Source organism: Acipenser ruthenus, chromosome 2 (assembly GCF_902713425.1).
Source record: "Acipenser ruthenus chromosome 2, fAciRut3.2 maternal haplotype, whole genome shotgun sequence".
Lineage (NCBI taxonomy): Eukaryota > Metazoa > Chordata > Actinopteri > Acipenseriformes > Acipenseridae > Acipenser > Acipenser ruthenus.
In genome coordinates this window covers 4,197,897-4,212,471 of record NC_081190.1, presented here as the reverse complement: position 1 = coordinate 4,212,471, position 14,575 = coordinate 4,197,897, and the positions used below count along the sequence as shown (strand labels likewise).

The window sequence follows — 14,575 nt, the reverse complement described above, 5'->3', positions numbered from 1 at the left end:
TATATATATTTATTTATTTCTATCTAGATATATATCTATATATAAACAATACAAATGCAAGACAGTGTGAAGCTGCAATAACGTCTGCAGCTTACAAATCATAAAATGGCTCTGACACATGAAGAAGATTAGCTAGGTGTCACTTAAGTTGCTAAACCATTCGTATGCTAATAAGGTTATTATGTGGGTGGGTAGGAAGAACCTACATCTTGACACCTCTAAATTAAAAACGGGACCTTGACACCTCTAAGCGAACCTATTGAAGTGTATAAACTAATGCAGAGTCTTACTGATCCTTGCTTGAAGTATTCTTGTCTGAAAAGGAAACCCCTCTTGAAAACAGACAACACAGAAGGTTTAAACCAGGGAAAGGTGCTATTGTACAATCAAGCCATTGGGAGAAAGACATTATATATTTGTATAGACAGCAAAAGCTTGCTTTAAGGCTGTCTCAATAAAAAAGGTCCACCTCACAATTAAGGCCACTCTTTATAGTCCCAATTTACTTCCACTGACTGCAATATATTGCAAAGCCACCTTCAAAACTGGTGCCACCTCTGTATTAAGTATAAGGCTACTATCAGCTGTCCCAAACTTTGGTAAGAAGGCCACCCCTCTATTCAGGCCCTTGACTGGCCCTAATAGAAAGGTTTCACTGCACTGTAGATGCAAATGCAGTTACTCCTTTGGTTTCATATATTGGTCTGTGCATCTCCACCATGCTGACATGGACGTGGCTGGATAACTATACAGCAGCATGGTAAATTGTGATGGGTCTCTAGAATACATTTTCACTATAGATCTTCCATATTTTCTCCACGCTACTAAAACGGTCTTGCATGTAAACACATGTGCTTATCCTGGACCTCCTACAATATATGCCCCTATTGGTTCATTTATATTGTACATCTATATCTATCAGAAATATTATTTGCCTAAAACTAGAAAGAATGTCCATATAGTATGTTTATTTATTTAAAATCCATTTTACCAGAAACTTTAAATCACAAATCAGAATTTGGTTCCATGAACACTCTAATTTGGCCTTGCTCTGTTCTTTATTTTACCATGATACAGCGCTGTGCGTCAATCTTTTGCATTTTAGTCAATGGCAAGGTCACTAAATGAAGTATCCTACCCACTATAATTCAGAATTATTTGTTTGCTCACGTGTATTTAGATGTAAGAGTTTTATAAAAAAAACAAAACAAAAAAACATTGTAATTTCAACATCTCTCAGTTCCAGGGTTCCTCCAAAAGTCATGAAGATTTTATACATGCAACTTCTAAGAGCAAATTTAAAACTAGACCCCTCCTAAAACAAATAAAAAATCCTACGAGGCAAAATGTTCTTGGGTGCTGACCCCACACACAACAAGGAAGAATGTTCTTGGGTGCTGATCCCACACACAACACAGAAGGCTGTATAAAGTGACATTCCAGATTACACAGATCACTGCCTGCAAACAAACCAAACCAAAACAACAATGCCATGGTTTCCTAAAACAGGAATCACAGATACATGTATATTTTAATTACCCATGGGGGTCTCTTATCTCTAAATATCCTTCCTTCCCTTCACACGGGATGCACAGAAAGCTACCTACCTCAGTGATTGACCTTTCATATTATATTTATTAACTTAAAATGCAGGAGCCCTCAGTATGCTGGTTTTATGTGCACGCACACACACACACACATTTTGTATTTCCCCAGCTGTGGTATTCTTAATTATAATATTTTAGATTATTGCACTAAGTGGCAAAGCCCCCACAACTCCTTGCACAATTATTTGGTTTCATGAGGTTTAAAAAATAAACGTTGAGAAGTACAAGTCATCTTTTCACATTTATTATCAAAAGGTAATGTTTCAATAGCATTAAACGTAGAAAGTACTTGTCTGTAAATCTGGAAATTGCAGACACAGGGGGTATTACTGTGATATACTGTCCTATTCACCAAATACTAGCAGACATGTTCACAGTTTCCAGGGATTTGCTTTCCCATACACAATTCCAGTGACTGACTAGAAATACATGGACGTCATATATGTGTAATATTGTATTTTTGCAGTCTAAATCAGGACGCTCCTTTCCCCACGATGTACGTCAGAGAGTATGAAGTTCCAGGAGGAGGTGAAAGGAGTGCGTACTGCCATGAAGCTGGCAAGCCTTTCTAAACACAAGCGCACCCATCACGCCGACAGCTGTGAGGCAGAGCACGGTGAGTTCATACCTCTCTGCCAGTCTCACTGGGATCTGAGCTCAAGCAGCATCGGATTTCTTTCATCCTATGTGTACAGCACAGCCTCTCTGAAGTTATAATCTCCCATAGACACTGGGACTTATTTTTTTTATAAACAACTGTATTGTAGATAGTACATATACCACTCATTGTATTGGGAACTTCTTTCCATCTCCTCCTGACATGAAATGAAACAGATTTATAACCACAGACATGGTCAACCACTAACAGTAAAAAAAAGAAAAGAAAATCACATTGTGTTATGTGCAGACAGCGACAACATTAAGATAATCAGAAGGAATCACATCTATGGATAACCCTGTTTGACCATGAAAACGTGGCTAAGTCTGTAAAATATAAATAAATATGCAGACACAACAATAATGAAGTGAAAACAAACAACAACCGGGAGGTGAACTAGGAAACCCGAGCCCTTCATTGAGTAGTGAGGGAGGTATGGTCACCAGGGTGGGCTAAGAAAGATAAACTACAATCAGGAGGCAATAACCGTATCCACCATGCTCACAACTTCCAATCATGTGCCAGCGTAATTCTTTATTTTGCAGTTCATGACTGAGAACTCAAATAACTTTTGCTTCCACTGGTAGTGAAAACATAAACGTGATTCTATCGAGAAAAAAAAAAAGAATTCTGTTAGCTGAACAATCACAGACAACAATTAACAGATCTCTAACTCTAACCCTTGTTCATATGTTAATGAGGTAGGATGTATAAACAAAGACAAAACAATAGGTTCACAAGGTCAGATGAAGGTGAAGAGGGAATCTCACTTGTGCACTTTTATTATCCTGTAAGCAACAGGGACTTGTTCAGCTTCTGGATCATCCTACAAAGCTTGTGTTTTACAGGCTATTCTCTCTCCTTGGTGGTCCCTCAGCTGCACTGCAATAGTCATTTATTGCCAATGAGCTTTTTGGAATCAATCAATCAATCGCTATTTACCTTTTGTTTTCAAAGCCCTACAATTCTGTTGACCATAGTCTGGTCCACCATCAGGTTTTACTGCCCTGTGTTTTTACTACAAGACCTGTGGTCAATGTACTTCATTTATAATACATCTGCCAGCCTTGCTTACACAGCCATTGTGTTCTTAAGAATTATTTCTAATAAATGATCAGTACAATTAATCCAAGTAGGTCCAGTGTCTATCTTTAACCTCATTTTATCCTACAGACATAAACTTTCCTCAAATTAAACTACAGAGCAGCGTGTCTGTCATCAGTGTGAAATGAAAGGTCATCTTTCCTGGATTACTGCCTTGGTGTTCCCCCATTGGGAGGTAAAAGGCATTATGAAAGATGGCTGCTAATCTTTGAAACGTTCAGGATATTTATTTTAGCAAACCTAAATAAACAGCACCTCTGGATCTCCCAGTTTTCTTCTCATGCTGTTAGTTTTGGATTGAAGTGATCAGTGAAAACTGGTTTCCATCTTGTGTTGACAAAACAATCTGTGAACCGCACAGCCCTCAAAGGGAGTCAAATGTTTACACAACCTTTGTGATTTGAAAATGAGTAGAAACAAATGTGTTTGTGCAAATTAAAATGAGAAGAAAAAAAAAGAAAAAAGAAAAACCTTCAAAACCATTCCTACTGCCCAGGGTTTAACATTTCAAATCTGATAAGTATGATGCTCCAAGAGACTCATTTTTTACACTTCAGTTTACCAGAAAGTGTAATACTTTTTACCTACCAATGGAACAATAGGGAACATGCATATATAGAATTTGGTTATCTTTAGAAATAATAAGCTTTGACTTGGGTCAAAATGAAAGGTCCATCTGTGACTGGGAAACATTGTATGGTATTAGATGTACACACTAGTACTGTACCTCCAAAGCACCTGGGTTGGATTGTAAAGTGACAAGCTGACCTGGATCCGATCTGTATGTCCACAACAAAGTGAATAAAACTCTAGATATTAATACTGTGGATATAAAAGACATTCACTGAGCGACTCTAAACAGTTCACCAAGTAATCAACTCGCAGTTTGAAACCATTACCTTCAGTTTGCACTGTATTACTTTTGGAGCATGTGCAAGTAGTACAAACATTGAGCTGATGTACTACGAATCCCATTTTAATCCAAGCATATCCATTAAACTCTGTATTCTGCCATGTAATGCACAAGACATTATCCTTTCAATCCTGTGCAATAACAAAGCATTGAATCCAGACACTCAAATTCGCTGTAGTTATGCTATCTACAGTGATACAGTTTCAGAGTGGAGCAGTGAATGATACAGCTCAACCCAAAGCTGAATGGTGATGGAAACGGTTCCCTATCTCAACTGGGAAAGTCTGGGGAGATGCTTCCTGTGTTTTAAGTCAGTCTACATGGTCTAGAGCCAATTTATTTCAGTTCTTGTATCATCAGAAGCCTCACCCTGGAAAAGAAAACAAGAAAAGAGCAAGATTTACTCCCGAACTCCCTGTCACAGACTCGAAACCTGCTCAAGGTCGTGTAATTTAATTCACACCAAAAACAAAACCGTGTTTGTCTTGCTACCTGAGAAAACCAAAAGAAAGCATGTGTGGATTACTTTGCTTCCACTGTGGATTCACTAGGGAAGGGCATAAATCATTGTGGTGCGGGCCCTGTAGAGACCATTGAGCATCAGGTTCTAACAGAGGAAATAAAGAAACCTATATTACACTTAAAAATGAAAGCAGAAGAATAACCTTGACAAAAAAGCAAGCTGAATACCATGATCTTTCTCGTAATTATATTTGATTGAATCTTGGTAAACAGTGTCCTAATGGCTGTATTGCCAAACCAGAAATGAAACTGTGGCAACAACATGATTTTGAGTCCTTAAATTAACCTTATGGGTTGCTTGTTACTAGTTTTGCAACAGTATCAGTTTTATTTTTCCTTCATAAAAATGTTGTGTCATTTAGTGTATACAATAGTTTTATTTCTCTTCCGAGAGATAACATGGGGGTTAGCTTTTTGTTTTTAAAGCTGGAAATCCTTTATCCATGACCCCAATGGGGAGCAATCTCTTTCAGTACTGCTGCAATGCACCCTTTAATCACAGAAGCAGCTCCAGGGTGACACAAAGAAGTTCAAGCTGCTTATGAATTCTGAAACTGAGGTTAAAGGGTCTGTGTAGACCACTGAGAGAGAGAGAGAGAGAGAGAGAGAGAGAGAGAGAGAGAGAGAGAGAGAGAGAGAGAGAGAGAGAGAGAGAGACAGAGAGAGAGAGAGACAGAGGGAGAGAGTGTGTGTGTGTGTGTGTGTGTCTGCATGGCTATCGTTACGTGGTCTTCCCAAAGACGCTTAACTACTGCAGTGAGAAGCCAGATGTTATGCAGGACGTAGCCTCAATAAAGTACTTTTCTGACTGTTTAAAAGACAGCTTTTAATGCTCAAGAATTGTAAATCTGCACTTCATAAAGTCAATGCAAGTTCTGCTTAAAGATCGTTTATGTTGCTTACAGGGTCAAGAAAGTTCGATAAGGTAGGAAATTTAGACAAAACCTACAGTTTGTGGTGATCCATGACCTTCTTGAGTTTATAATCGTATATGGTAAATCTACACTATATTGCAGCAAATGAAAAGTCCTCACACTATAAGCAAATGTGTGTGTGTGCGAGAGAGAGATTGAGATATCAGGGTCTACAGAAGTACTCAGTCACCCTGGAACTGAGCTACTGAAGAAGGACAAGAAATGGAAAACAAAAACAAACAAAAAAACATGAAATGCATTTATTAAACTTTTTTTTTTTTTTTTTTTATGAACGTCATCTAATGTGGATTAAATTCTCATTAATTTCGCATTTTACATACAAACACAGCACAGTTACATGAATGCATATGGCCTAGGTGAATAAAAGCTGGAAAACTGGTCCTTGACTAGAAACAGATTTTTTGTTCATACTGGAGCTCCAGATTATTTTTTATTTAAAGTGAAATCCAATACTTGCAGTAATCCTAGATGAATGTTACTGTATACAAAGCCCCAAATTAGCAACTGGTTTTCTATACAACTGGCATCTATCATTGTCTCAATCTCCCTCCTTTATATTATAGATCTGTTTTATTTCTATGCCTACTTTCTACAGGCAACCTTGACCCCAATATCCTAAGATATGTATAGCCTTGACAGCAAAATAACAACTTCCACCCAGATGGCAACTTTTCTACATGACAGTACAACACGCTGTATAGAACTGCATCCTGTTCTAGGGAAGCCGATGAATAGTTTTATAGAGACTTTCTGAGGAGACTGCTTTGGATTCTTCTAGCTGTGAATACAACCAGTAATTCTGAACCCTACTTGGCCTGCTGCTAGGGAAGAGTAGGGAACCAGTTCTTTGCTGCGGCTGTCCTGGGAAACACCACTCGTGGCCTCCTATTGTTTCAAAGTATGTTCCGGGATAAGGCCCATGTTCAAATCTTTTCATATCAGAAGTGGTTTTAGAAGCAGTTTAATGTCTAACGTTTAAGAAATTACTGTAGCATGATCGTGAAACAAATCTTCCTTTCCTTCACATAGAAAACATTCACCTAGTCTCCCTTGGCATTTCCTCTACATGCAGCAGTGGGGATTGTGACTCACCTTAGCAGTTGCAAAACAACATTAAAACACTGGAAACCTGTGAGATTTGCTTCTTCTGTAGACAATCAATCATAGCCTACCAGTGTAATCCATGAGTAAGATGAATAGCCTTTTCAAAAGCTCAGGCAATGAATAGAGTGATTTAATGCTCATTTTATTTACTTTTATTTTCTTTTTTTAAACTATTGAGATGGAGTCTGTGTGAAAACAAACCAACCAATGTGAACACACAGTTTGTGTTACAGAGACATCCAGGTCCTGCAGCCACCCTCATGATGTAACAGCATCCCCAACTTCTGAACGTTGTAACTAAGCATAAAATAAACTGCTGCTGGAGTACTGAGTGGCAATGCCAAAGCAAGCACAAACAGGCAATTTATTAAAGTCCAGGAACATTAAAAAAAACAAGACACAATGTGAATCAATAAATAAATAAATAAATAAACATGTATTACTTGTCATGATGCACGTGCATCAACATATGAAATGAACTGAATACATAAAAGCAAAACAATAGGCAAGTGTATGTTAATAAACTATAATAAGAAAGTAACAGACAAACTAAAACTAAAGCAAAACAACACGGTCAAACAGCTTAAATCGCTATGTACTGTGAAATTAGCTGGTGGGTGTGTTTCGGTCTATCACAATGGCAGAGGCAAACATAATGGAGTTACTTAAGGCTAACTTAACGTTAATAAACTAACTGTCAAACTAAATTAACACAGCACCCCTACACATGTTACAAAATGCAGCAGCAATACACAATACATGCACATTATTTAACAGAATGGTGAAGCAAGTCACCAGAACAGGAAACACCAAATTGCTCTGTGACTTGTGTCCAATTCAGGTTTTTTTCAAGAGCTTGAACAATTTACAAATTTGTGCAGCAAGAGAAACAGCAGCACATTTTGCCGTTTTTGTTTACATGCCATTTTGTAGCGATGAGGTACACTTGTGGAAATCAAAACACAAAACAATTCAATGATATGACGGCGGTTCTGAAAAGATTTAATAAACCAATCAGTGTCACTCAAGAAACTCTCGCGATGACAAGTCGCTTTTTTTACAAAACAGTACTGTATCCATTGTGAACGAATCACTATCGGTGACAAGAAGGTGTTCTTTTAAGCAAAGTTCCTGTTCCTTTAGCCAGAGCATTTACAATGGGAAAAATCTGTTTCACCACCAGGGTGTTCCCTTAGGCGAAGTGTCTGAAGAGGCGAAGAGACGACTGCATTACTCTCTCACTAAACAGGAGCTGCTGCCAGGGCCTCTACCGGTTAGACAGGGGTTTCACAAAGCTCTAATTATAGTATTGTTTTCTTTCTTTCTTCCCTGCTTGTTCCATTCAAGTTCCAAGTATTGAAAATGAACAGGCACAGAATGCAACAGTGTTAAAACGCACACTAGAAGAGGGGTCTATTGCCTTCAGTATATGCCCAATTACTTTAAGGATAGCATTCTAGTTATACAGCATTATGTTTGATCTTATTCTAGGTTTTACAATGGGCTCATCTCACATCTCAGTTTAAACTAATTGTCATTTTTGTATTCAGATCTTGCATTTTTCAGCATTTGCAACAAAATTCCAAACACTATTTACAACTCTACAATTTATATTGTTGTGTTTTATTGACCAGAGTGAACTGTTAACAATAACATATAAAGAGGGTGATGCATAGTTGATTAAATTCAATTTCAACTCTATGTCAGGAAACATACATTTAAACCGCAGTGCCTGGGCAAAGTGACGGGTTATATTGGAACTCTGCTGACGAATCAATATTGAATCTGCTGATTAAAGCATGAGTCCACTTAAATCAGAGTTGCATTTTATTCATTCAAGTCATTGCAGTAAAGAAAGGAATTAAGCTTTTGTAACCCTATGGCCAGTAAAGCAATCCGTGGTAACGTATAGAACTTTGTGACCAATCACACAATAGGACAGAAACCAGCCCACTGGGACAGAACTTCAGTAAATGAAACTAAGCAACAAGGCATGGGCTGGCCTCTCTGTATAAAATAATAGGGAAGAACATCTGGCCCATTTAGAGTCATATGAAGGTGCAACTCATTTACCTGACAAACACTTCAATAAAGGAACTTGCTAACCATTTCTTAACACATGGTAACTTTTTACATTTCATTTTTAGCTCAACTTAATTACTTTAAAGAATAATAATGTGTAAATTCATATTTCAGCAGGGGGTAAATTGTAAGCAGACACACAAACTGCAAAGTGTTTAAGACACAGAACCCCATATTTTACAAGTTTAACCATTGACCAACGTTTATACTTAAGTTCAGCTGACCATCTGGAACAAAACCCATTCCAACATTTTTATTTTACATAGGTGTAATAAAACCATGTACATACTTTGTTAAATTAGCATAAATAGCTTACTGGAGGTGACCGAAAATAGAAACCAGAACAGGTTGACCAAACTATGCAGCAAACATCAGGGTAAGTTTGTTAAGTGTCCTGCTGTGTGTTAATGATCTCCTGTGAGAAGTTCACATAATAGGACTGTCTTCAATTTGCAGAATAAAGTATTAGTTAATCTACAACAAAAAATAAATCATGGGATTCCTTAACAAATCGTTTAGGACACAAAAAACACTTTCATAAATCAAAAGGACTATTTGTCAAATACACAGGCTAAAGGGAAATCGCTAGAAATATTCCTTTAAATGTACTGTGATTTAAAGAAGACCTCTTAGTGAAATGGGCTTTACAATCGATATATAGTGTGGGTATCTGCTGGGAATGTCTGTCTGCATCCTTAACATACTGAAACTGTGCAGCTTGCCCAAAATCCAGCCAAGCAATTAACCATGATGCACTGACAACCAAACAGAAAGATAGCACTCAATGCAGGAGCAATACATTGTTACTTGTCAACCAATCAGCTGCGGAGAGAGCTCACTACAGATGGGGAAAAAAACACAGAAACCGAATAAATAAATATTTGCTCTCAACAGAAGAAAAATACATATTTTCTTTTTTGGGGGGGAGCTGGGGGTGAATCATACCAAAAATTGCATGAGGTTGATTTTCATAAGTCTGGCAGCTGGAAGTTGAAAGGTTAAGATACAGGAGCATGTTAGTATGTCTGAATGTGTCTGTATAGCTATGCATTCAGCTTCTTGGGAGAAATTAAACCATATCCTTAAGGCAAATGCCTGCTCCTTTTCAGCAAGTATCATGGGAACTTTAACACAGACAAAACAGATGCGGCCTTGGTGTTATACCTCCCCCTCTTAAGAGAAGCATCTCTAAGAGAAGAGCATCCCTCTGCACCAAGCCAGCCTACTGGTAGACACAGCACATCCAGAGTATCCTCAGGCCAAACTCAAACCTTGAATACACTGTGGTGTGTCTCACACAGCTATGCAAACAGCAAGCAACACAATGTCTACCTGCATGCCACTGGTAATATAATAGCTACTGTAGCAACATTGTTGCAATTTTTAAAAAAGTGATTTAAAATTGAACAATAAGTTGCTACTGAAAGACTTATTTGCTGCAGTTAGACATGCGGTTGGAACAACTAGATCAAACCACCCAGCTAGCAGCAGAAACAGTGCTTCTGTTCACGTTGAGTTTAGCATAGGATATTGAATTACTCTATATTGTTGTACAACGTATTCAAATATTATGGAGCTGTTCCTTATGTTGCAATAACGGCATTTAAATATCAGTTGGAACAGAATGCTGGCTACCTATAATACGTTGCTGATTAAACAACTATACTCCCTTTCATAGATAGAAATATTGCAACATTTTTGTGTTGTCACTACTCTTTGCAAGCTCAGTTAAATTAAAGGTAACAATACAAGACTATATTTACATGAGCTGCTTTTCTCCAAGATAGCGTCTTGGATTTTGTCCCAATAGCCGTCCCTCCCTCCCCAAAGTAAACTGCTGTTTGTAATTTTGTCCAGTAATAAGCAGCGTGCTCATAAGGATATCATTAATTCTGGTTTGGTACTGTTGTGGTCCACCCTTGCACAGATATATCTGGCCACAATTTTCCCTGGGAAAGACAAAGCCTTTTCATCTTACCTCTGGCTGATGTTGAAGGTCTGGGATTCTCATCATTCTCTGTGTTTTCTTCATCTGTGCTTCCCTCATAATCTTGCTCTGCTGGCGCTTTGCTCTCAACAGTAGATGTGTCACCTCTAAAAGAAGGCATAGAATTGGACAGCTGCAACCTACTATACTCCGTGAATCGCCGACACAGATAGCAGAGTTAATGTGTAGAATTAATGTAATGTATTGTTTAAGACATTGTTTAATATTATATTACAGTGGGATTATCTTTTTTTTTGTATGTTGTTTTACATTTACAATCTGAGCGTTACACTTTTAGGAATCATTCTCCATCTTTGCTCATAATTAAGTCGAGATGGTCTCTAAGGAATATTACTATATTTTACGTTTGCTAAAATTAGGAACCTCATACTAGTCTCAGAAGAAAGGTCACTTGATAACACTGTCCTGAACTGGGAGGACCCCAGCATTCCCAGCACACTGGAAACACCAAACACCCAACTCCAATGCAGGAGTTTTAAAGAGTTGTTTATTTATTGCGCCGTTCAGCTGGGATAAGGACATGACTCCAGTCTGTCATCAAAGTTATCAAAATACAAAAAGACCCTTTTTACTTTTAACCCAGTTTTTGGAACATGTCAATTATATTTAGCGTTTGAAAACATGCGTGAAGTTTAGAACCAAAACTCTGTCATGATGTCAATATCATTGCCCAATACTGTACAGAACTTTTTTGACTAGAGGCTTTTATTAGTTCAATAGTGTTGTAAAAATATGCCATTAGAATGCTTACTCTTCGAAAAACAAAACCAACCACTCACATGTACCACAACGGCGTTTATTTGAAATAACAGAAAGCCATCTAAAAATGGGCCTTGTGTTTTCTTTCAACCTTTCACTTCTTTACATTCTTCTACAAAAGGAAAAGTACTGACATTGCTATCAACTCAACAGGACCAAGAACAAAGACAAATAAATATGAGAACAGGCAGTCAGAGTGTAGAATAGTCTGGCATAGACCACCAGATAAGGTTTAAGACACTCATTTAAAGATAATTATATATGCAGTTTCATTTTACGTTATGTGCAGTAAGTAGGATCCTCGGTCAGTAATGATACTGCGTTATACTGCTTTCACATTAATGCCAGACAATCTGATCTCCCCAACAATGTTATGTTTTTTTTTTTTGTTTTTTTTGTTTTTTATATAAATTTAGTTGTTGCAAATTATTTTTATTATTTTCTCCCAATTTGGAATGGCCAATTATTTTATTATGCTCAGCTCACCGCTACCAACCCTGCGCTAACTCGGGAGGGTGAAGACGAACACACGCTGTCCTCCGAAGCGTGTGCCGTCAGCCGACCGCTTTTTTTCACACTGCGGACTCACCATGCAGCCACCCAAGAGCTACAGCGTCGGAGGACAACGCAGCTCTTACAGGCAAGCCCGCAGGCGCCCGGCCAGACTACAGGGGTCACTGGTGCGCGGTGAGCCGAAGACACCCTGGCTGACCTAACCCTCCCTCCCCCAGGGCGGCCCACGGCCAATTGAGTGCCGCCCCCTGGAAGCTCTCGTCCTCAGTCAGCAAAGGAATAGCTTGGACTCGAACTTGCGACGTCCAGACTATAGACATCCTGCACTCCACGTGGAGCACCTTTACTGGATGCGCCACTCAGGAGCCCCAACAATGTTATGTTTTAACCTGCAAATGTCAATCTTAGTGAAAATGTACTGTATAAGTAATTAGTGAACAGAATTACCTATGCTGCAGTTCCGACTCCACCTCTTCTTGTGCTTGTTTTAACTTCTCCTGCAAACTTCTTATCTTAGCCTTTTTCTCATTGAGGACCAGGACAAAGCGAGTGTACAGATCCTGCTCCAGAACCTCCTTGGCCTGGACGTATTTCTTTAACCTGAAGACAAGGAGCGGACAGTATAGCAGCAGGCAAGGTGGAAGCTGTTTTGTGAACAAAAACGAAGAAGAAGAAGAACAGCGAACCCCTGTATGCCGAAAAAACAACGTGGCAGTGAAACCATTCATTGTAACTGTACAGCACTGGTAATACAATAGAACTAAGACCAGTATAACATCACTACCTCAAATGGTGTCTGAGATGTGAGGTTCAGCAGTACAGCCCGAAACATGTAATCAAATCATCCACTGTTGGTGTCTCCCAAAGACAATGAAAGTGCATTCCTTTTGAACCTCTTTTCCTGGAAATCCGATGATGTACTGAATTGGATTGGAGAGTTATATATTTGAGGCTCCTCCCTGTTGCCTTGTTTCTCCAAAAGAGTTCAACAGTTCCGATAGCCAGCAGTGTTTAGGGTCTCACTGTTTGTTCAGTTCTGAAGGAATTACTATATCATAATCAAAAGTTTTTCAGTTTTGCTAGCCTATCGGAAAACAGAATCAGCATGCATAACAAGATCCCCTTCTGCCCTTGTTTTCTGTATTCAGAGTGAAAACACATGAATGACAGGATTACATACTGAATGCGGCCTTAGTTCCTGAAGCAGACATACACCCCAGGTTATACGTTGATAGTATGGTGTCTCTATTTGCATGAATAGTGAAATGATGTTTACTATAATATAGAAGGCTGTGTGGTCCAGTGGTTAAAGAAAAGGGTTTGTAACCAGGAAGTCCCCGGTTCAAATCCTCCCTCAGCCACTAACTCATTGTGTGACCCTGAGCAAGTCACTTAACCTCCTTGTGCTCCGTCTTTCGGGTGAGACGTAGTTGTAAGTGACTCTGCAGCTGATGCACAGTTCACAAACCCTAGTCTCTGTAAGTCTGCTAAATAAACAAATAATAATAATAACAGTCAGCCTACATACAAATATTAACTTACAGTATTATAATTCAGAAAAAAGGTATATTGTAGCCAACAACTACTATTAAACATTAAAAAAGTGTTGATGTTTTTTTAACTTTCCAATTAAGCCTAGTTTCTATGCACACAGTGATACTGGAATATTGACTGCTCTTAACTATGTCTGGTTGTTTTCTCATATGTAGTTTATTATGTACCGTGTCAGAGGGGGATATAATAATGACTGCATCCAAAAACAAAGATTTCAAGAGTAATGATCTCATTTTTTCAAGACGAAGACGAGCTGCAATTTTACTTCCAATTTTAACTGAAAACCAATTCCTTTCTACCGTTGTCCCTTATCCTCTGCTGGCTTTGCAAAATAAAAGCAGCTGCTTATCTCCCTGACTGATTGTGGGGTCTATTAAATTGATCTATGTGGCAGATTTAAAGGCTGCTGTCATATAAAACACTCAATAGGACTGGGAATACATACAGTATATGCATTGTTAAATGTTCGATTTTCAAAACCGTGGTACACAAATGTGAAATATTTAGATCAATTGAATAGACCCCTCTATTCCAAAAATAAGAAAAGGATAAACTAAAGCAATCTCAAGTTACATCAGCTCTTCTAGCCGTCCTATTCCCCGGATCTGATCTGAAATGCCAGGCATGACTTATCCTCCTGTCTGAATCGTGACTCAGTCCTGCAGCAGATACTTTGGACAGACAGATTATGAAAAACGTCCCCTTTAAACCTGCTGCAATTGTGAATGTTTTGCTTTCTTGGGAGGGAATTTTTGATACCAGCACTAATCATGATGTAATTGTTGATCCAGACGACTACATGCAGCTGGGGCAAAC

General features: G+C 38.5%; 1 protein-coding gene across 4 annotated transcripts in view; it reads right to left on the bottom strand.

The window, feature by feature from the left end:
* The window catches only part of LOC117404049 (DNA repair protein XRCC4), a 159,307-nt gene that overhangs the window by 57,478 nt on the left and 87,254 nt on the right, over positions 1–14,575 (bottom strand). For all 4 annotated transcript variants that reach the window (XM_058986840.1, XM_058986833.1, XM_058986821.1 and 1 more), the window contains exons 5-6: positions 12,653–12,805; positions 10,904–11,019 (exon numbers count right to left, since the gene is read on the bottom strand). In XM_058986840.1, the coding sequence (XP_058842823.1) occupies positions 10,904–11,019; positions 12,653–12,805 (269 nt within the window). The remainder of the gene's footprint in view (positions 1–10,903; positions 11,020–12,652; positions 12,806–14,575) is intronic.